This window comes from Mizuhopecten yessoensis, unplaced genomic scaffold, assembly GCF_002113885.1.
Source record: "Mizuhopecten yessoensis strain PY_sf001 unplaced genomic scaffold, ASM211388v2 scaffold11113, whole genome shotgun sequence".
Taxonomy (NCBI): Eukaryota; Metazoa; Mollusca; class Bivalvia; order Pectinida; family Pectinidae; genus Mizuhopecten; species Mizuhopecten yessoensis.
Genome location: NW_018408886.1, coordinates 216,939 through 240,462, shown reverse-complemented (window position 1 = coordinate 240,462; position 23,524 = coordinate 216,939). Strand labels below are relative to the sequence as shown.

Below are 23,524 nucleotides of genomic sequence, written 5' to 3'. Positions count from 1 at the left end.
GATTTGTTAAAAATCAAGTAATGAAACAAATATCCCTATATATTACCTACAGTTTAATTAAAAAGTATATACACTTAATATAATTTGAAAAGGTCATTGAAGCTAATTAAACCAAGCAGCTTATTTTTAATGTTGTCCTACTTTTCTACTGTATACCGGGAAACTTTCGCCCAGTTAAATATTCGCTCTTTTCCAATAAACTCCATGTTTGCCCAGTATTATTTCACCATTCACACGTAATTACTATACATTGTATGTTGTGTACTAATATTCCCTGTCATGATATATATTTGTCCTCTTTTGGCGAAAAAGGGGAAATTTTGAACCGAGACGAAAATTTCAGGGTATATTTAAGGTTTGGTTTAGTTTGTAACAGCTATGGTCATTTAAGGATGTGCCAGGTTTTGGTGGTGGAGGAACGCTGGAGTTCCTGGAGAAAAAACACTGACATACGGCCAGTACCTGGCTGCTGCCTAACGTAGGTCTCGAACCCACGACCCAGTGGTGGAGGGCTAGTGGAAGCAGAATGTCAGACGGCTTAACCACTTTGCCATCGCGGCCCCAGTATATTTATGTACAACAATGTACACTATATGTCATAAAGAACAGAGCACAAGAAACTTCCATAAATACAAGTTTGTACTTGGGTACAAGTGTTGATGAACATTTACATGTATTACATTCGTAAAAATATATTTAAAATCTTTAAATATCTATTGAAATACAATTAAACAAATGCCAATTTTAAAAAGATTTCTTTTTGAATAAATGTGTGAAAAAAAAGTCTGATCTCTCATTATACGGTACACGTACAACAGTGATCATATTATGTAGGTGACACATCAGAGTGATTGTCTCCCTTGGCAAGAAATCTCATCAATACAACATAGACATCTGTCAAGTCAACAATTAGTCAATAATTAAGCACAATTTTTGAAACAATCTAAAATTCCTGGGGGAAAAAAGACCCCAAATCCCAGAAATATGATGATTTTACATAATAAATATATGATATTTGATACCAGCGAACGTACTGTATTCCTGATCTTACTCGCCCAACCCGATTTTCTTTATTATGTTACATGTTTTTAATTTATAAACTTAAATTTCTCCAGAACTAATAAAATGAAACTACAAATTGAAAACAACAGGAAAATGTCAATAACTAAGTAAAATCATGATTGCTTTCTTATGAAAAAATTCGGAACAAAGATTTGAATTTAAAACTTGTCATATTCTTTCAAATTTTCAACAGGCTAGTGGAACACTTTGATGAGAAGCTAGGATTTCTGTAGTGTAGTCCGCAGTGTCCGATGTTAAATGTGTTGTCCTGTAGGTTGTGATACATTATATATACTGTAAATCACATTGGAGAAAAGCGTTAAAACTTTTTCATATTATTTTATCAATATCTAGAAAGAAAAAAAAATTATATATATATTGGAAGCCATGGAAGCTATGTTATATATGGTGATTAACAATCAGTTTAAAATCATGATCGATAATCGGTTTGTTATAAGAAGTGGTAATCCGATCGATGATCGATTGCATAATTATGTTATAATCTTACGGTCCTAAATACCCATGATAAAGTGAGAACACTATTCTACATCAACAGAGTTGTCTTTTATAATGAACGGATTACAGGCAACTTGTACGAAGTTTTCTACATAAGTATCAATCGTTCAACAAAACTCGTAAACATGAACGACTTTCAATGAATACTTAGCATGTATACATTTGACATTCGAGTTCAGTAACAAACTGATCATATCAATTTTATAGCAAAAAACAGGAAGTGCAAACTTGTATATATACATGTATGTATCAATTACAAACATTTTAATAGAAAATTGGAATCGGAAAGTGCAAACAGATCAATGATCGGTCATAATCAATCACCAGCCCATCACTGACTTTGTATCAAATATGTACATTACAGGGTACATCAGCGAAAAATACTTAATGTTATTATAGTATACAACTGTACCTCATTATCATAAACTGTACCTCATTATCATAAAACACAACACAAATATTTCATGTAACACTGTCTGTCTTGTTATCTTGATACATCTTTCATCCCTGAAAACACATTTGAACTCTTCCAGTTCAAAGGTTGGAATAGTTCATCATGAAATTTCAGGGGTGAATGAGTTGATTGTTCAACATCTATACTGTGGAGCCTCATCAGCTCGGCGGCTAAATTCCTCAGATAAATTTCAATTGAGTTGAAAAGCTGGATTTTAATATTGAACCTATATATATATATATGATAGAAATTTTGTTAAGAAAAATCAAAAAAATCCCGCTTGTTGTAACAACATTATGAGTGGGGAGAGTGTAACGAGACACAGATTGGAGTACCATATTATAACTAGGCCAAACAAAAGACATATTTGTTTCCCGTTACATATCGGAAAAAATAAGGGTAGGTAGGAAATAAATTTGTTTAAAAGGTGACATGTGTTTGAGTTATCTCCCTTCACGTATATATTCTACTTTAAACATTGTACTAGTATACGTACCGATACATAACAATTTTAATATCATTAATAAAATTTCACCACTCTGTTCACAACACTGTCTTTACTGTTCATGCCCCAGTTCACTGTCTATATATATCTCACTAAGGGAGTTTTACTGTTCACGCCCCAGTTCACTGTCTATACATATCTCACTAAGAGAGTATTACTGTTCGCGCCCCAGTTCACTGTCTATATATAGCTCACTAAGAGAGTATTACTATTCATGCCCAAGTTCACTGTCTATATATATCTCACTAAGAAAGTATTACTGTTCATGCCCCAGTTCACTGTCTATATATATCTCACTAAGAGAGTATTACTGTTCACGCCCCAGTTCACTGTCTATATATATCTCACTAAGAGAGTATTACTATTCATGCCCAAGTTCACTGTCTATATATATCTCACTAAGAGAGTATTACTATTCATGCCCAAGTTCACTGTCTATATATATCTCACTAAGAAAGTATTACTGTTCATGCCCAAGTTCACTGTCTATATATATCTCACTAAGAGAGTATTACTGTTCACGCCCCAGTTCACTGTCTATATATATCTCACTAAGAGAGTATTACTGTTCATGCCCCAGTTCACTGTCTATATATATATCTCACTAAGAGAGTATTACTGTTTGGTTTTCCTCTGGGATGACTACATAAACCACTTCCTCTCCGATATTGCCCCCCTCACCCTCGTATATAATACTGTCCTGGGGGATAGTGATACTGTTTGTTGTCCCATCAAACAATGCTCCAATATTTGCGGCAGTCGCAGCCGAGACTTCGCTAGCATCCAAGGTGATGTGTGAGATGGCGTTGTCGGTCTCATGGTCTTCACCCTCCGTCAGCTCGTTGGGGATTGTAACGTAGGTGGTCTCGATGATTTCTTCAGAATGGTTGTCCTTCCCGTCAAAGTGACCAAGATTACGGATGATAATTTCTTGATGACCTTCCACTTCTTCCATTTGCGAGGCACGTTCCAGTTTAACGACATTTCCTTTATATCCGTACATGGAGATCTGACTCTTTTGTCTGTCCTCGTTGTGTACCTGCTTCATATGACGATTCAATTTGGCGCGCTCTAGGAAACCCTTGGCACAGTACTGGCATTTGTGACGGAACACACCCTCATGGGAGTCAATATGACTCTGGAGCTTGAATTTGAGTCGAAAGCCCTTCCCGCAGATATGACAAATATGTGGTGTGATACCAGTGTGGACGAACGAGTGGAACTTCATCCGCTCCTTGCTGACGAAGCCCTGATCACAGTACTGACATTTGTAAGGACGCTCTCCTGTGTGGAGACGACGATGAGTCTGTAGAGATCCGAGTTGTGTAAACGCACGACTACAAATGTCACAAATGAAAGGTTTCTCGCCCGTGTGACGTCGTCGATGGCAGACCAGAACATTTTTTTGCGCAAATGACATGTGACAGAGGTCGCATTTAAACGGTCGAATGTTGCTATGAACACGAATGTGCTTCATTAAATCAGTGTTTTCGAAAAATCTTTTCTTGCATTGCGGACATTCAAAGTTCCTGACTTGAGTATGGAGATATTTGTGTCGTCGGAGATGTGACATTTGTATAAACCTTCGCCCACATTGCTCGCAATGATAAGGGCGATCTCCCGTGTGAATACGAGTATGATTTTCAAGACTTTTCTTCTCTGCGAATGATTTCCCACAAGTTCCACAGGGAAATGGCCTCTCACCTGTGTGACGGAACTTATGCCTCTTCAAATGTCCAGTATTGAAGAAGACTTTTCCACATTCATCACAAGGCCAAGCCTTTTTTTCCATGACCTCACCAGTCGTTTCGTCCTTAACCTGGTGAACGCATTTCTGATGTTTCCGTAGAGTGTCAGGATCTTTGTACCTCTTGTCACACAAAGCACACTTGTAAGTGCGATCAGTCGTGTGAGTGAGAAGGTGCCGTTTAAGATGGGCAAGTTTGAAGAAACCTTTTGGACACTGGTCACAATGGAAAGTCCGTAGATTTTCATCCTTGTGCGACTTCATATGAGTCTGGTAGTCGGACAGGACTTCAAATGTTTTCTGGCAGACCTGACAATTATACACTTTGATATCTCCCTGCACACTGATGATACCTTCCTTCTCGTGTCTCACTCGATGCTTGGAGAGATACTTCTCCAGGGAAAATCCCTTCCCACACAAATCACAAAGAAATGACTTTGTGTCCGTGTGTGTCTGGATATGAATTTTCAATGAGGATTCAAAACGAAATTTCTTTTCGCAGGTTTCACATGAAAATTGACGCTCTTCAACCTTTTCCTGACTCTCTTCTTCGTCGTCAATATTTTCAACGTCTTCAACATTAGCATCGTCACCTTGACCTTGACCATGACCTTCAGCATCAGCATCAGCATCACCTTCACCATCACCATCACCATCACCTTCACTGTCACCTTCAGAGGTCCTTTCTAACTTCTTAGATTTTGGAGTATCTAGAGTAATCTCCCCTTCTTCAAGGTCATCCTCAGTCTTGATCTTTCCGCGACCTGTTTTGACCCAAGAGTGTACCCTGATCATATGGATATGAAGGTCGTATTTGCGCATGAAACTTTTTCTACAGATTTTGCAATTAAAGTCTCGAATCCCTGCATGGATTGTCATGTGACGTCTCAAATATTTCACATCCTTGAAAGTTTTGCTGCAAAGCTTGCACTCAATTTCATCGTCGTTAATGTTCATCTGCATATACAACAAATCTGTCTGAGAGAACTTTTTCATGGCATTTTTCCTAGCTTTCTTAAGTCTGTCAGGTAAGAAGTCACCATCATCATCGTAATCCTCCTTGTAAATCTGTCGACGCGGCCGGCCTCGACCAGCTTTCTTTGGTGACAAGGAAAGAGAATCAAACACTTCATTAGAACCTTCCTCAATTTCCTGATCTGATTCGTCGTCTCCGGAAGTTTTTGGTTTTTTAGCCTCTTCAGCCTCACTGTCTTCATCATCTTCTTCCCTTTTCCTTTTCTTTGTTATTTCTCCTTCTGCTTCATCGTCACTATTTTCTGCTTCCTCACAATCTTCGATTCCGTCCATATCCGACGTGTCTGTTGCTTTCTCAGTGGCTGGTATTTTCTCTGTATCTGACACGACCATGGTCTTGTCCCCGCCCCCGTCTCCTCCATCTGTTACTTTCTCTTTAGACTTGTTCACTTTAGGTGCTTTCTTTGTGCATGACCTTAAGTGACGATCTAACAGACATTCCAGGATAAATTCTTTGTCACAGTTCTCACATTTGAAATTATCCTTCTTTCTGACTGTCCTCTTCTGTGCACAACCCGCATCATTGTCATTTGGTTCCTTTTTAACTTGTCCACTCCTCTTAGCTGGTGTATCGTTCCTGCTGGTCTCCCCTTTCTCCACTCCCCCAGATTTACGTGGCCGTCCACGCTTCCCTTTGGAAACACTGTCAGATGTTTTATCAGTTGTTTTTGGAGTTGTAGCATCAGAGGAATGTTCTGCGGGCTGTCCATCCTGATCATCAACTTCATCTTTCTCTTTTACACCCTTTAATGCTGCCTTTTCATAAGCTTCACTATTAGGCTCAGATTTAATTAATATTTTCCTGGGACGTCCTCGCTTGCCTTTTGTAGATTTTTCACCTGACTCCTCCCCTTCCTCCTCCTCTCCCTCGGATTCACTGTTCTTAGTCTCCTCCGTGTCTGATATTTCTATGACTGCTGAGTCTAGGTACCTGGCAGGCGTTTTCCTGATCCGTCCCGATCTGGAACTGACCGGTGGCGCGGGTGTATGTACTGGTGTACCTTTACTGGGCTTTTTCTTTGGTTTTTCTTTATCAACTTCGTCCTGGTTGTCTTTGGTAGTTTTTTTAGGTCTTCCTCTCTTTTCTACTTTTTCGAAATCATCAACTTTTTCGGAATCTGTATTTTTTTCTGGTTTTTCTGGTTTTTCTTTTGGTGTTTTAGGTGGTCTTCCTCTACCCCGCTTTACCTCAGTGTCCGACACTTTAGGTGTAACTGAACCCTTTCCTGGAGTTTTCACAATTTCATCAAGTTTTTTTGTGTCCTGTGAATCTTCATTCTCAACTTCATCATCATCATCTTTCTCCTCGGACTCCTCAACATTAGACGTCTTCTTTGGTCGTCCTCGTGTTCTCTTTTCTTGTGTATCCTCCTCCTCTATGTCTTTATTATCCTCGTCTGATTCTACGCTGGGGTTGACAGGTGCCTTTGGATGTCTGCCTCGTTTTCTAGTCTCCTTACTCTTTGCCTCCTCTGTATTTCCATCTGATTCCTCACTTACTTTAGCGGGTGTCTTTGGGGGCCTTCCTCTTTTTTTGACTTCCTTAATCTTCTCCTCAGTTTCTTCTCCTTCATTTTCACTCTCATCATTTTTTGTTTGCAGTGTTTCATCTTCATCTTCATCATCTTCAGACTTTTCTTTGTCAGCAGACTTTTTCTTGTCACTCTCAGCAGCTGAAAAGAAAGAGATAAACGTTATTAAATAACTTAAAATAATAATAATTTGAGGTTCTTGCATACCGCTGTATCACAACCTAGTTCGTAGGTCATTTCAAAGCAGTTCACAGATTATTATCCGTGGTTATAGGGCCTTTCCAACCAGCCAATATCTTTCTCAACTCCCTTGGGAGCATACAGCTGGTGCTGCCATTTTGACGCTAACAGCTAGCATTTAACAATTCTAGCACTGCCCAACCACATTCATTTACAGGTAAATAGACTGGAACAATATACCTAAAATTATGCAAGAACACATTCCCACAACTCACATGTTTTCTCCAGGTGTGTTCAGATAGGGGGAGGCCATGTGGGGTATTGGTAGTTTCAAGGTTGACACTCAATGGTTTCTAGATGAATTACGGTAATATTGTGTTCTAGCATTTTTCATGGTATTTTTTTGCAATTTTCCACATCCAAGTGCTCAGAAAAAGTGGAGGAGAGATTTTTTGTTTTCCATGTACTGATACTGATTTATTCATGCCACATCAAATTGAAACAAATGTCCCCTAGAAAAGTCCCGGGGCAGCAGGGCTAGTAATTCCCAATGTTTACTAGTCAATGCGCAAATTCTACTAACCCAATATAATTCAACAAAATAAGCAGTTTCAAATTTTGAAACGTCATTCAGACTAGCATTTTTAGAACCACTGGTATTGGTCCAGCTGGAGATTTCAGTCGTCTTAGACTATCGGGCTACCCTTATTGTTTAGGTCCAGGGTGAGCCCTGGACTATCGGGCTACCCTTATTGTTTAGGTCCACAGTGAGCCCTGGACTATCGGGCTACCCTTATTGTTTAGCCCTGTCTGGGGTCTGCTCATAACTCCTGGAACAGAACTAAACTATTTATAGACTGGAGACAATTAACATGCATGGTTATCTTGGAAGGACTGATTCATAGTTTAATTAATTATAAAGTTTTATGTACAAACCTTTTGTAACACTGCTGCCTTTATCGGGGCTGGCGACCAGCATCACGTCAACTCCTTCATTCTTCAGGGCGGCACACTGTAACATCAAACACAACATTGTATTTGTATTTAGACAAACATAAATTATATTTTCAGGTTTTCTCACCGATTCCTTTTCTTGGCGACAAACTATTTTCAGCATTGTTTCCCAATATGCAAACCAGTTACAAAGAGGGAGAGTCACACGTGACTTGTAAACCCATTGGTAGTAATTCCAGGATGATCACCTGTTACAACAGTTGTGTGATCATGTCAGGGGCATCAACATATTCCAGGCCTGTATGGATTCCCAATTAAAATACAACTTTAATTTGTCACAATTTCATAACATTTGCGTCTGTTAAGTAAATTATAATTAGAATCTTAAATTAATGAAAAGTGCATTTTTTTTTTAAATAAATGGTGTTTACACTGATTTTACAACCTTCGTAATTTATTCAATTCAATTCAAACGTATTTTATTGACAATACATATATAATACAAACATACAAGTTAAAAGTAAAGATGTTATAACAGTATTTGCAACTTATAGTAATCACTCATGGAAATACACAGGCATTCTTTATGTGGGAGCTTTGAGGAAACTAGAATACCCAGGGAAAACCCACATGGTTAGGCTACAGGTGACCCATACCTTTTCACAGAATCAAAATTTAGCCATCGTATAAATGAATGGCAAGTGCACATGTATGTACAATTTACTATTTTCTGGAAATCATTCAAATTCTACAGATACATTATAGGATGCATACAATGTAATACATGTATAATGATTTACCAGTAATACATGTACAATGATGTGACAGTAAGACATGTATAATGATTTACCAGCAATACATATATAATGATTTACCAGAGTCTGAAACTGAATACATGTACAATGATTTGCCAGTAATACATGTACAATTAATTACCAGTAATACATGTACGATGATTTACCAGTAATACATGTTCAATGATTTACCAGTAATCCATGTATATAAATGATTTACTAGTAATACATGTTTAATGATTTAACAGTAATACATGTATAATGATCTACCAGTAATACATGTATACTGATTTACCAGTAATACATGTCTAATGATTTACCAGTAATCCATGTATATAAATGATTTAACAGTAATACATGTACAATGATTCACCAGTAATACATGTATAATTATTTACCAGTAATACATGTAAAATGATTTACCAGTAATACAAGTATAATGATTTACCAGTAGTACATGTATATAAATGATTTGCCTGTAATTCATGTTTAATTATTTTCCAGTAATACATGTACAATGAGTTGCCAGTAATACATGTATAATCATTTACCAGTAATACATGTTTAATGATTTAACAGTAATACATGTACAATGAGTTGCCAGTAATACATGTATATAGATGATTTACCAGTAATACAGATACAGTGCTTTACCAGTAATACATGTATATAACTGATTTACCAGTAATACATGGACAATGATTTACCAGTAATAAATGTATAATGATTTACCAGAAATACATGTACAATGATTTGCCAGTAATACATGTATAATCATTTACCAGTAATACATGTCTAATGATTTACCAGTAATCCATGTACAATGATTTACCACTAATACATGTATAATGATTTCCCAGTAATTCATGTATATAAATGATTTAACAGTAATACATGTATAATGAGTTACCAGTAATACAGGTATATAAATGATTTACCAGTAATAGATGGACAATGATTTACCAGTAATTCATGTATAATGATGTACCAGTAATACATGTATATAGATGATTTACCAGTAATACATGAATAATGATTTACTAGTAATACATGTATAATGACTTACCAGTAATACATGTATATAACTGATTTACCAGTAATACATATATAATTATTTACCAGAGTCTGAAACTGAATACATGTACAATGATTTATCAGTAATACATGTTTAATGATTTACCAGTAATAAATGTACAATGATATACCAGTAATACATGTTTAATGATTTAACAGTAATACATGTACAATGATCTACCAGTAATACATGTATATAAATCATTTACCAGTAATACATGTCTAATGATTTACCAGTAATCCATGTACAATGATTTACCACTAATACATGTATAATGATTTGCCAGTAATACATGTATATAGATGATTTACCAGTAATACATTTATATAAATGATTTACCAGAAATACATGTACAATGATTTTCCAGTAATATACGTATAATTATTTACCATTAATACATGTATATTGATTTACCAGTAATACATGAATAATGATTTACCAGTAATCCATGTACAATGATTTACCACTAATACATGTATAATGATTTGCCAGTAAGACATGTATATAAATGATTTCCCAGTAATACATGTATAATCATTTACCAGTAATACATGTTCAATGATTTACCAGTAATAAATGTATAATGATTTACCAGGAATACATGTATAATGATTTTCCAGTAATTCATGTATATAAATGATTTACCGGTAATACATGTATATAAATCATTTACCAGTAATACATGTTTATAAATGATTTACCAGTATTACATGTATATAAATGATTTTCCAGTAATACATATATAATGATTTTCCAGTAATTCATGTATATAAATGATTTACCGGTAATACATGTATAATGATGTACCAGTAATACATGTACAATAATTTACCAGTAATACATGTCTAATGATTTACCAGTAATCCATGTACAATGATTTACCAGGAATACATGTATATAAATGACTTACCAGTAATACATGTATTACTGGTAAATAATTATACATGTATTACTGGAAAATAATTAAACATGAATTACAGGCAAATCATTTATATACATGTACTACTGGTAAATCATTATACTTGTATTACTGGTAAATCATCTATATACATGTATTACTGGAAAATCATTATCCATGGATTACTGGTAAATTATTGTACATGTATTACTGGCAAATCATTATACATGTATTCCTGGTAAATCATTATACATTTATTACTGGTAAATCATTATACATGTATCACTGGTAAATCATTGTACATGGATTACTGGTAAATCATTTATATAAATGTATTACTGGTAAATCATCTATATACATGTATTACTGGGAAATCATTATACAAGTATTACTGGTAAATCATTTATAAACATGTATTACTGGTAAATAATTATACATGTATTACTGGCAAATCATTGTACATGTATTACTGGTAACTCATTGTACATGTATTACTGGTAATACATGTATAATGATTTACCAGTAATACATATATAATGATTTACCAGTAATACATATATAATGATTTACCAGAGTCTGAAACTGATCTTTGTATTTTTCCCAGGCTGCTCTTTCTTTTTCTGTACGCAAAACAGGTGCGGTTGGAAAGTCTGCAATGACAGCTGTCTCATCTGAACTCTGACCTCCTTCTTTAGATGACCCTGCCACAGGTGATTCTTGTTCCTGAACTTTGCCCTTTGACGACCTGGTTGTCCTGGTACTCACATCTTTGACTGGAGATTTTTCTGGAGATGTTTCGTCCTCCATTATGCTGAAAAAATGTTAATTACATGTAATATGTACTTTATTTTTTTTACCACAATTATGAAACAGGTTATTTCAACTTATATATAATCACTCTTGTTGGCCCAGATGTTAGCGCAGGGGGTCTTAAGGTGGGAGGAAACCGGAGTACCCGGAGAAAAATCACAAGGTCAGACAGGTGACCCCATTCCTTTCACGTCCGATCGAGGAATCGAACCCTGGTTGCCTTGAATTGGTGCGCTATCCACTGAACAGGTATATTATATCATGATCGGAGGTGTACTATTTTACTACTGAAACACCCAGGCTATAATATATCATTTCCCTGCTAGTAATCTAGTATATTTTCAATATTTACTATGAGAATTGGGTTGGAGTGGTAGAGACTTTCTCAAAATCTGCCTGTGGGTTTAATGATACCTAGTATGCGAACAATGACAAAGAGATTATAATATGCTGAGAAGACATTCACGCTTCAGTATTCCCGGTATATTATAATGTCTTTGTCGTTCATGTTTACACACAAAAACACACACATCATCATTAGTCAACAATGCGGTTGTTGTAAATCCTGCCTTCGGTTTACTCTAGCCGAGAGGCTTAAGCTTATTGTTGTGAAATATGAGTTATATATCATATTTCAATTTTGGTTTTTATGCAATGAAAGTATTCTGTTTTTTCAGTGTCTTGATAAAGGAGCAGATTTCTCTGAAAAACTGACAACCTCATATTGTCTACACTGTGGAAATTAATTCCATGCCCCATTTACAAAATTAAGTAATTTTTATCCTACAAAAATGTTTGAAAGAATCCAGTGTTATTTGGGAACTAATTGTTGATATAATTTCTTTGACCCATATATATATACATCAATATGTTAATTATGAAATGATTGTCTATTACATTTTTATTAAAAGACTTGAAATGGAACCATCATTTTGGATGTTCTATAACGGTGTAGATCTAGACCTAACCCGGCTAAAACTGGCAAATACATCCAAATATGTTTAACAGTCAAAAGAAGAAACAATAAATAATAATTACTATTATTTCAATTAAAATGATTGTGTAATTTATAATGAAGTAGTGTTTGGTTTAAATATATGATAAAGTTAAGAATTAATTGTAACTGTTAAGGGTTCTATCTTCTATTTTATGTGATGAAGTGTAATTCTTGTATAAAACGATGATTTCTGCCTTTTTGTCTACATTTCAATTGATAATTTCTAACTCAATTTGTTTGGATTTTTTTTATTATACTTAATATGTTGAATTAATTTATGGGCGGATTGGACGAGCAGTTAACACTTCGGCCTTCCACGCAGGTGGCCGGGGTTCGATCCCCGAAGCCGTTGCATGCATGGAATATCAGAGAAAGTGTTTTTCTCCTGCCCACACAACTCCAACAACCCAGGTGGAGTATAAAATGGTCTGGGGTGGATGTTGCGGTATTACTATAAAAGATGCCATTGGAAGCACGGTCCAACTACAAACAGAACACAATGCATCTCCAGCACACACACGCAGGCATACACACATAGGGAGATAATAGCTAGGTGGCATAGGATTAGTAGTTAGCGCCTGATAAGGCAGCTCCTGCAAATTCCTCAAAAAATTGTATATGCTATTTGTATTTATTAAAATGTATATATATATGTACTGTCAAGCGCTTTAGATTTGCTTATGTTAGCTAGATAGGGCGCTATATCAAATGCTGTATATTATTATTAATTAATACTGGGTTGTTCATGAATTAGCCAAAACAAATCCTTCCAAGAACTTTCAGTGCAGTCAATAAACTTTAGGCACTTTAAACCAGTAAAAGAGATTGTAAGCATTTCAATGAATAAAATGATCAAAACTTTCTTTTGATGGCAATAATGCATATAATTGAATTGAATACACTGTATGCGATAGGTATATAGGCCTTATATAGGGACATGGGCAAGTCTAAAGGTCTGTTCGCTGGTTTTAATGTTTTGCGATTTTTCAATGAAGCGTTAACCGTTCCGACAATACATGCAATATAACTGTTACGTATACACGATATAAACGGTTTGAAAATATTTAACTCCTTTAATTTCAATGACCGAAAACTCTACATTGCTAGGTCGGCCTTGTGCAAGTCTCCATCGTCCGATACACCGTAACACGTCACTAAATAAGGTCCTAGTGATAGTCAACGATCGCAGCGACAGCTGGATCATGGGGGAAAATACATACATCTTCATAATTTTGGCCCAACGGAATAGCCGTTGTAAAAACAATAAATCTTAGCTTTCTGTCTCGACAGAGACACAAACCTAACACATCGGCCCTCGGACAACACACCGAAAAAAAATGCATGGGTTTCTTGAATATGACGTAACGGGCACAGGTTTCCTAAAAAAACTTAATCAACAAAACCAGACAATCAAAAATAGCAATCGTTTCCATTTTTATCTAAGTATGTCCAGAAATACACACTGGGCACTCTAAACAAGTGCATATTCGTCAACCATTCGGTTCGAAGTCTGTTTTGGAAATTAAAATATCCTATCTTTCTACAACGTAAACCGGATGCGGGCCGCACACACATTTTACGCGACCATACCAACATATTTAAGCTTGATGAGTTACAACAGTCATTCGAACATTTTAATATAATTACCTGCTGCTCGGATTTGTCTGTAAAATGTACGCATTAATTTCTTCTTGCTTGATTTTAGTATTTATAAGTTATTTTCCATTAACTCAAAATGGCGGAATCTTAACGCGTCCGCCTTTCCAGCTTGGGTGGCGTAATTTGTCCGACTCAATCTCGTGTTTGTATGCGTTGAGCTATACACAGTTTCCAAGCGTCTCATCCATATAGGCAAAATTTGAATATCATCAGCGCCATCTACAATGAATTATTCCCGCGCTTTGTCATTGCAATATCATTAAAAGTTGCATCTTCTTTGCAATCATGCCAGAGACGTTGCTGATCATGTAAAATAATCGTTTCCCGTTTTATTTAATATCAAAACAAACAAAAATCAGAAATACTTCAGTTCATTGATGTATCGGGATATTCAGGAGAGGATCAGCCTCAATTCCTTGCCCGATCTCTTCTTCCGCATCAAACGTTAAACATCAAAATAATGTTTATCACATAAACAAAATCACTCCATCAGTTCACGACTGTCTACTGAATAAGAACGTACCTTGGTGCGTTACATATATATACGTATTTCATCTATAATCTAGTCTTGCAAAAATACATCTAGAGTCCAGATGGATCATCGGTTTTAATTAAAAAGTCATCCCGGGTGGGGAAGCAGACTTACAGCATGCATAAATTGTTCTCCACTAATGTGATTGTGTTGCTTTTTGCATAAAATACTGTTATACAGTATATAGAAATAGAGATACCACGGACCAACAATAAATAACAAATGAGAAATATTTATTAACTAATAAACGAAGTACCGAAAAAACTGTTGGAAGTACCGAAACAACTTAAATACAGGTACCGAAACTACTTACAAAAAGTACCGAAACAACCTCTTTTAGAAGTACCGGGTACCGAAACGACTGTACCCCGGACTGAATTCCTAATTCTGTGGAGATACTTACCAATAATCAATCACTAAAATTTCCGTCTTGAAAAGGCAAACGCTAATATCCTCATCATGAAACAAATGGCTCCTTTTTTTTCAATATAATGATACGCTTTTCCAGCAAATCTCTGTTGAAGTTACCGTAGTTGATCTTGCTGATAAATCATGTCTAAAATCCCATTTGCACGTGTTGTCATACATTTAGCTTTCTTGGCCCGAAAGAGGATGAAACAATTTCCTAAGTTATTATATTATATGATTTTTTGGATCAGAGAAATTCATCATAGTGGAGAAGACTTTATTTAACCAAGACGGACCTGGCACTTCTTTTCACACACAAAAAAAAAAAAATCTTTATGGTGTATACTCAAATGTTTCAATGTTATTACGGAGGGACAGGACAAGACTCCAGCGCCAGTCTTGGTAGTTTAACCCTCTATTCATGCCAAGCAATTTCATATATATGTATCATAAAATTATTAGTCGAAGGGTGTTTACTTTTGTTAGAGTAGAGTAGCCGATACTATTCCAAACTCCTTTTGGGACCGTCCCTCTTGCCAAATATTGATACAAAATCGGAATACATTGCTGGATTAATTTATCAGATCAATTAAAAAAAATAACAATATGTAGAGTTATTCAGGAGGAGGAGTTTTTAAAGATTAATTGAATCAATTTCTGTTTTGCCCTACCAATTAAATTGATATTTCTGACAAAATCTGTCTATTCCTTCAGGATAAGAAGACTTTGAAGATTAAATCACATATTTTTACACTTTCTGGAGTAATGTCATCAGTGTTAATTGCAAAATTGGATTAAAATTCAAGCAGCCCTTCATGAGAAGTAGTTTTGTGAAGGAAGATAGGATGCACCCATTTCCGTACTGGGCATAGATAAACATAGAGGCTGGATTTAACTTAGATAGGTATAGAGACTTTTTAATTCATTCACCCCTAAAGACATATTTGAACTCTTCCAATTCAGAGATTGGAATAGTTCATCACGAAATTTCAGGTGTAAATGAGTTAACTTAGTCAAATAAGGTTAATTAGTTCCAATTTAGTATGTGTTTTGATTAAATTAACACCAACCAAGTGGATTGCCAAGGTGGTGAGTGTTGGTTTGTGGGAGCTTGGGTAATACATATCTCCCTCTTCCTTCCTAGGATATAGATTGTTGAGGCTTTGAACAGCAAACATTATTGCAGGATCATTTGTTCCTCTTTCTGAAATGCCCTCAATGACCTTTTCAAAATTTTGTAAAACTTGCAGGAATCTTAAAAATTTGCCTTGAAACAGTTGAAACCCTGAACAGCATCAATGATCAATTTAACCCTTTCACCACTGTAGACCATAATGGACCTATCCAGATCAATGCTTGGTAGAGTTTATTGAAGTTACATAGGGGTGAATGGATTAACAGCCTAGGACAGATCAGAAATACGTTTGAAGTAAAGAACATTGTTGAATTTAATTTAGACTACCAATACACTGGCTTTCTTGTTAATTTAGACTACTAACACACTGGCTTTCTTGTTAATTTAGACTACCAACACACTGGCTTTCTTGTTAATTTAGACTACCATTACACTGGCTTTCTTGTTAATTTAGACTACCAACACACTGGCTTTCTTGTTAATTTAGACTACCAACACACTGGCTTTCTTGTAAGAAGGATTTCAACACATCGGCCATTGTTACACACCTGGGCCCTTATTCATGAAACTGTTCTCATGCTCAAGCCTGGACAATCCGTGCTCAGACCTATTTTCTTGTAATGTTTTAAATCATGTGACCTGGTCAAAAGTCGAGTGTAAGCATAGAAAACAGTACTCCTAAATTCTTCCAAATCAGATGATTTAAAACAAGAGGCCCAATGGGCCTGCATCGCCCACCTGGTATAAATCTCATGCTTGTAACCTTTAACGTGATCTAAAATAAAGCTACAGGCAAAATATCAGTATTTATGATTAAAATTCATTCAAAAGAATCTGTTATATTTTTTTAAAACATTTCACCCTTGTGATTGAAAGTCAAACAAAGTCATTATGTTGAACAAATTCTATAGCCTTTCATCTCAGGATGCAACTTGCAAAGTATCAACATCCTGGGACCCATGGTTATTCAGAAGAGGTCGTTTAAAGATTTTAAACAGATTTGACCCCTGTGACCTTGAATATAAGTGGAGGTCATTCATTTGAACAAACTTGGTAGCCCTTCACCCAAGCATGCTACTGGCCAAATATCATCTCCATGGGCAGTTTGGTTATTGAGAAGATGTTTAAAGTTTTTAACATATTTGACCCCTGTGACCTTGAATATGGGTGAAGGTAATGCATTTGAACAAACTTTGTAGCCCTCCATCTCAGCATGCTACTGGCCAAATATCATCACCCTGTGCATTTTGGTTATTCAGAAGTTGTTAAATGTTTTTCACATATTTGACCCCTGTGACCTTGAATATACGAGAAGGTCATTCATTTGAACAAACTTGATAGCCCTTTACCCTAGCATGCTACTGGCCAAATATCATCACCCTATGCATTTTGGTTATTCAGAAGTTGTTTAATGTTATTAACATATTTGACCCCTGTGACCTTGAATATAAGTGGAGGTCATTCATTTGAACAAACTTGGTAGCCCTTCACCCAAGCATGCTACTGGCCAAATATCATCTCCATGGGCAGTTTGGTTATTGAGAAGATGTTTAAAGTTTTTAACATATTTGACCCCTGTGACCTTGAAAATGGGTGAAGGTCATTGATTTTAACAATCTTTGTAGCCCTTCATCCCAGTTTGCTTCTGGCCAAATATCATCACCCTATGTCTTTCGGTTATTAAAAAGAAGTTGTTTAAAGTAAAATATTGACGCCGGACGGATGGACGACGGATGCCGCGCCACGGTATAAGCTCACTTGGCACTTTGTGCCAGGTGAGCTAAAAATAAATATTGATTTTTCACAGGAGCAAGAAAATGGGCCAAGGAATATCATTTATTCAATCAGTCTAAGCAGGGGGGCTGGGGTACTCCTATAATATAAGAGGCCGCAGGTCGGCCTTTTTTCTATCGGATATGATTTTGCCGACTGCCGCCTGTCAAAAGTATCTCGTTGTGTAAACCTCTAACAATGTTGGAGTGGCAACTCCCGGTCCAGGTGTTCCCGTTCCCATTTTCTAGAAGTTATCTTCAAACAGATGTGTTGAGTAAGGAAACCGATACATCTCTAACCTGACTTTCATTTGAGAATCTGTGTTTTCTTGTGGCCGGGGCGGAGTGGGAGATCCTGGTGTTTCTAGGGTTTGGGCCAACCAATTTTCTTATTTGAAACTACTCCATGCATTATACTATATATAAATTATTCTGCTAACCCCGGTAGTAAAATTTTCACCAATGAGCCTGAATATATAGATTTCAATGTTTCAATTTCACATTTTTGTGTAACTGCTCAGATGGCTAGTGCCCGACCGTGCCGCCAACGTTTGGTGATCGAGTCTGGTCAGAGTCAATAGTTACGGTTAAAACTCCTCTCAACTATGGAAACATGAAACAACAAGCATGGTAGCTACAGTATAACAAAAGTATTACAAACATTTAGCTTAGGTCAACCCTCTTTATTGGCATGTAATGATAGAAATCACAGACTTTCTGTAACCTCTGTGACCTTAAATGAAAATCTGTACATAAGTTCATGTAAACAATTAAATTAAATATTTATCTATAAATATATATAACCAACAAAACAGACAATAGTTAACCTCTGACCCCGAGTCTGTCCTTGACCTTCTGACTCAATCACTTTGACAAACAGATCAAAAGATATCTAGACATACCTTAATACACCATTTGGAACACCTTGAACATCTTCAGTTCCCATCACCTTGATGAGGAATATCAGACAAGGCATTCCGAATAGCCACACAAAAGTCAGACCTCATAAACAAGGTCTGTGTTTGCTGCAAACAGCTATTGAAACACCATCCTGAATCAATCTTACCCCTAGAAATCCACAATAGAACGGCCATTCTATAAAAGTGGACCAGTCTAATGCTACTTGTAGGGTAAACAGAATATATATTTTATAAATTAATTGTATTAGTAAAAACAAAACTCTCAATTTGTTATCCTAACAAATAAACCATAGACTCAACTGATAATTTTTTAGATATATTTTGTTAAACAAGTTTAAATTCTAAATATTTCAGAAAAATATACTTAATACATAGATTAGAACACAGAAAGGGACATAACCCATTTTATTTTAGGAACTAATCATTTAAGCAACTATCCTTGATCGACATACATTTCTGGTAATGAAGTACATAAAAAAACAGTGATACAGAGTATGGGAGAAATTTTGTGATGAGATATGTTGGCATACATTACACCAAGTTTCCTCATTAGCCCCCCCCCCCCCCAAAAAAAAATGTATGTTTCAGGTACACCGACCAACCCCACCAACGCATCCGGGATAACTTGTACACTGGATGTAAACAAATTCATGGACAAACAAACAACGCAACTGCCGACCGACCTACTCTATTTTTTTTCAGCCATGTTACCTGAAACATACACAACTATTTATTTGCCTTAAGTCATTCACCATTGAAATTTCATAATGAATTATTCCAACCTTTAAATTGAAAGAGTTTAAATATGTCTTTAGGGGTGAATGAGTTAATACCTGATATGACGAGGTACACCAACCTAAGTCTACAGGCATCACAATATTACATTTCTTCAGTCCTCATTCTGACATCATTTCTATACACATTACTGAGTAGAAATTCCAGCAGAAAAATTCAAAATATCCTCAAACTTTTTCCCCTAAAATGAGACCTCCCTTCTTCCTTAATAGGATCCTTCTAAATAGATACAACAGTTGTCTTTCAAGCTTGTAATTTGAACAAGTTTGAAGTACCATACCTCAATACAGAGTTTAAACAAAGTATGATTCAGCACACATTTTAACATTTCCATAAAGTAACTTTCCAATTTCTTCAGCAATAAACCCCATTCTTGGTATCCACAAAGTCATTGTACACATGGAATATTCAGAGAAACTGTTTTTTTCCCTGCCCACACAACTCCAACAACCCAGGTGGAGTATACATTGGTCTGGGGTGTATGTTGCGGTATCTATGCTGTAGCATTCAAGTGAGGTGGCACTATAAATGATGCTGTTGGAAGCACGGTCCCACTACAAACAGAATACAATACATCTCCAGCACACACGCAGACATACACACATAGGGAGATATTAGCCAAGTGGCATAGGACTAGTAGTTAGTGCCTAATAAGGCAGCTCCTGCGAATTCCTAAAAATTGTATTGATTAATGTATATACGCTAATTGTATTAATTGTATATCTATGTATATCTATGTACTGTAAAGCATTTTACAGTTATTTTTATGCCAACTCAACAGAGATCACCTGTGTTAAGAGACCACTTTCAAACTCCCCGAAGCAGTTATTTTCATGCTTATCTAATCTGTATTTAGACACAATTTTATGTAACTCTCGAGTGTGGTCTGTGAGCCAAGGCTTACCTGTTTATACAGTGTACATTTAAACATAAACACAGAGAGAGATGAAATTACAACCATAGAAAAATGTCAAACCCACATAAATGCTTAAAGAACAATATATATAATATATTTTGTAAACAAGTTGTACAATGTTATAAATTATGCAGGATTATAGGTGTGTGTATAACACAAGCTTACAGGCAGTGATAAACGTCAGTACCATAATTATCCTGCAATAAGCCCAGGGCACCAACACACAATATCTTACCAAAGGTAGGAGGAGAGTGGGGGCTTATTATTAGTGAAATAAAATTTGTTGGCACTTTTACTAAAATGCAATATATATATGGGTGGGCTTATTACCAGGCATGGGCTTATTGCTGGATAAATATGGTTCATAAACGCTTACTTGTGAAGTCTCCCTCTCCTGGAGTGAAACTCAGGACTTTATAAAAAATCATTTTTTACTTTTGAAACCAGCAGAACTCCTACCAATTTCCTTTTAGCTGAAATTCAACTTATCATTGCATAAAACATTTAACATATTTTTGTTATTATTTTGTCAAATTGAGATCGTTGTAACTATTTTAAAGACATTTTTAATTTTGTCAAAATTCTTCGCCCATTAGCTGTGGAAACAGTAGCTAGCCCCAAGGTCTGAACCTTTTTACTTTTATTTAGTACATCATACTTTAAAAGTTCAAAATACATCCCAGTTACAGTTCAGACAGCTAATCCCCCATGAACAATTTAAAAGGTTGGAAAGATAAAAAATAAGTTTGGAACCTAAAACAGATGAACAACGTATCAGGGTCGCCCATAACTTTGAAACTCACTACAAATTCTTTGTTCATAAAAATGCTCTCATATATTTTCAAATATTCTCACAACTTGCAGTATTCTTACAAAATTCCTTCAAAATATTAATTTGATGGAGAATAAAATATTCAGAATAAAATGAATGATGGTATGTTTCTAATCACCTGATTATCAGACTGTCATATTTACAATATATGACACATATTTGGTTTATGAACCTCCTCACCAGGTAAAAGTTATGTATAATTTATACACAGTTCTGTTTTACCTAATATGTACAGTAATGTTACACAGACAGGTATATTTCTATTATGTACACATTAAATACAATTTTTTTTTTACAAAATGACCATGATATTTTCAATGAAATATTTTGATAAAGTAGTGATACACATTTAATTTACTGTATGAATTCTTCCTTTCATACTTATTTTAATTTTGCGAATGAAATAACAAAGGCTGTCTCTCCATTATTTAAATGTGCATAAATAAATTTCTTGAAATATATTCAAATTAACAATCTACTTGCCTCCCAGACTAAGCTGGAATACCCATCTTATGAAATACAGTGAAGTTCATGAGGATATCCTAGTAATTACTCATAAACACGGCTTGAAAGACAACAAAAAATATAAACATTCCTCAATTAACATGTACTCGGACAAATATAAAAAAAAAAAAAAAAAAAAATTGTAAAAAAAGTGGTTTTGTTTGGGTGAAATGACCTGGGACATACAAATATAAAGTTTAAATACACATACAAAGAAAACCTGTAGTTTTAATATGTCGACAAAGAAAACCTGTAGTTTTCATATGTTCACAAAGAAAACCTGTAGTTTTAATATGTGCACAAAGAAAACCTTTAGTTTTAATATGTCCATTGAGATTATTATCCGTGGTTATGGGTTCACAAAGAAAACCTGTAGTTTTAATATGTGCACAAAGAAAACCTTTAGTTTTAATATGTCGACAAAGAAAACCTATAGTTTTAATATGTTGACACTTGACAGACTTGTTTTCTTTTAGATACAATAAATGAAACATTTTTAGGAGTAAAGACAGACAAACATAAAAAACCTCCGTCCTTTTATCATAGATAACAAAAGATCTTACCATTTGGTACATGATAAAAGTCAGACTAGCTTTTTCATGGTACAAACAATTTGAACCCTTTCACCACTGTAAATCAAAATAGACTAATCCAGATCAATGCATAGAAGAGTTTACTAAAGTAACATAGGGGTGAAAGGGTAAAAACGAAGGCTATCGTAAGTTTGTACATGCCGTCTTTTGGATGATAATGGTAAGCTAGTTTGATCCTATGATGTGCAGCGCAGTGTAATGGTAAAATTACAGTTTTACAATCTTTACAGTCCTCTGTAATCTTCAAAGGTCAGGTATCAGCCTAGGGTTGGTCGGGTTTTTTAACTGAAACCAATCAAATAGCTAACCTTTGATTTTACCATCATGACATATTCCAGGGGTGCAGGGAACTTAAGTGAGAGCAACTCCTGGCATTTTGAAGACTTGAAATGAAATCTTTTGTCTGAATCCTATAAAATGATTTTGATAGGAAGTATCAGTTTGAGTTGTGTCGAGTTTAGACATATTTCAGTGTAACTTACTTACGATAAATAATGTCTTGCGATTTTGGGTAAATCATGGTTATTTTTAACCACACCATTAAATCTACCCCTTAAATCTATTTATTCAGTTTTCATATCCGAAATTTGATATGGCAATATCACAGATCAAGACAATCATTAATTCTATTTTATAAATCTTTTTACAAGTGTGTTCTTGTGTCTAGTATATACATATATATATCATGTAATGTTGAAAGCTTCAACACCATAGGTACATTATATTAAATATAATATATTTTCAATTATTTTATTGCCAATTTTTCCCTCACAAAGGGACTAAACAGAGTCTGTATCTATAAAACTGTTATCACACTCAAACTAAAATTATTTGCTCAAATTTGTTTTAATCTAACTCGCCAATTTTCTTAGACACGATCAAAAGTAAATGTCAGATGT

At 35.4% G+C, this 23,524-nt stretch overlaps 1 protein-coding gene across 3 annotated transcripts; it reads right to left on the bottom strand.

Moving 5' to 3' along the window:
- Window positions 1-460: 460 nt before the first annotated feature.
- LOC110466027 lies at window positions 461-14,337 on the bottom strand. 3 transcript variants are annotated; one of them, XM_021522282.1, is made up of 5 exons: window positions 14,207-14,337; window positions 11,323-11,563; window positions 7,968-8,043; window positions 3,136-6,992; window positions 461-3,084 (listed from the first exon to the last, which is right to left on the bottom strand). In XM_021522282.1, the coding sequence occupies exons 2-4, from the start codon at window positions 11,557-11,559 to the stop codon at window positions 3,142-3,144; spliced, it is 4,164 nt and encodes a 1,387-aa protein (XP_021377957.1). In that variant the 5' UTR covers window positions 11,560-11,563; window positions 14,207-14,337; the 3' UTR covers window positions 461-3,084; window positions 3,136-3,141. The 3 variants fall into 3 exon arrangements, with proteins under 3 accessions (XP_021377957.1, XP_021377956.1, XP_021377958.1); XM_021522281.1 differs by having other exon boundaries at window positions 461-6,992; XM_021522283.1 differs by lacking the exon at window positions 14,207-14,337 and adding an exon at window positions 14,023-14,083 and having other exon boundaries at window positions 461-6,992.
- Window positions 14,338-23,524: the final 9,187 nt, after the last annotated feature.

Excerpts from the sequence above, each read along its gene's own strand:
- LOC110466027 (XM_021522281.1), bottom strand. The coding sequence starts at position 11,559 with ATGGAGGACGAAACATCTCCAGAAAAATCTCCAGTCAAAGATGTGAGT. Across the intron at positions 8,044-11,322 it reads AAGATCAGTTTCAGACTCTG|TGTGCCGCCCTGAAGAATGA; the intron begins GTAAATCATTAT and ends TTGATGTTACAG. Across the intron at positions 6,993-7,967 it reads AGGCAGCAGTGTTACAAAAG|CTGCTGAGAGTGACAAGAAA; the intron begins GTTTGTACATAA and ends CTTTCTTTTCAG.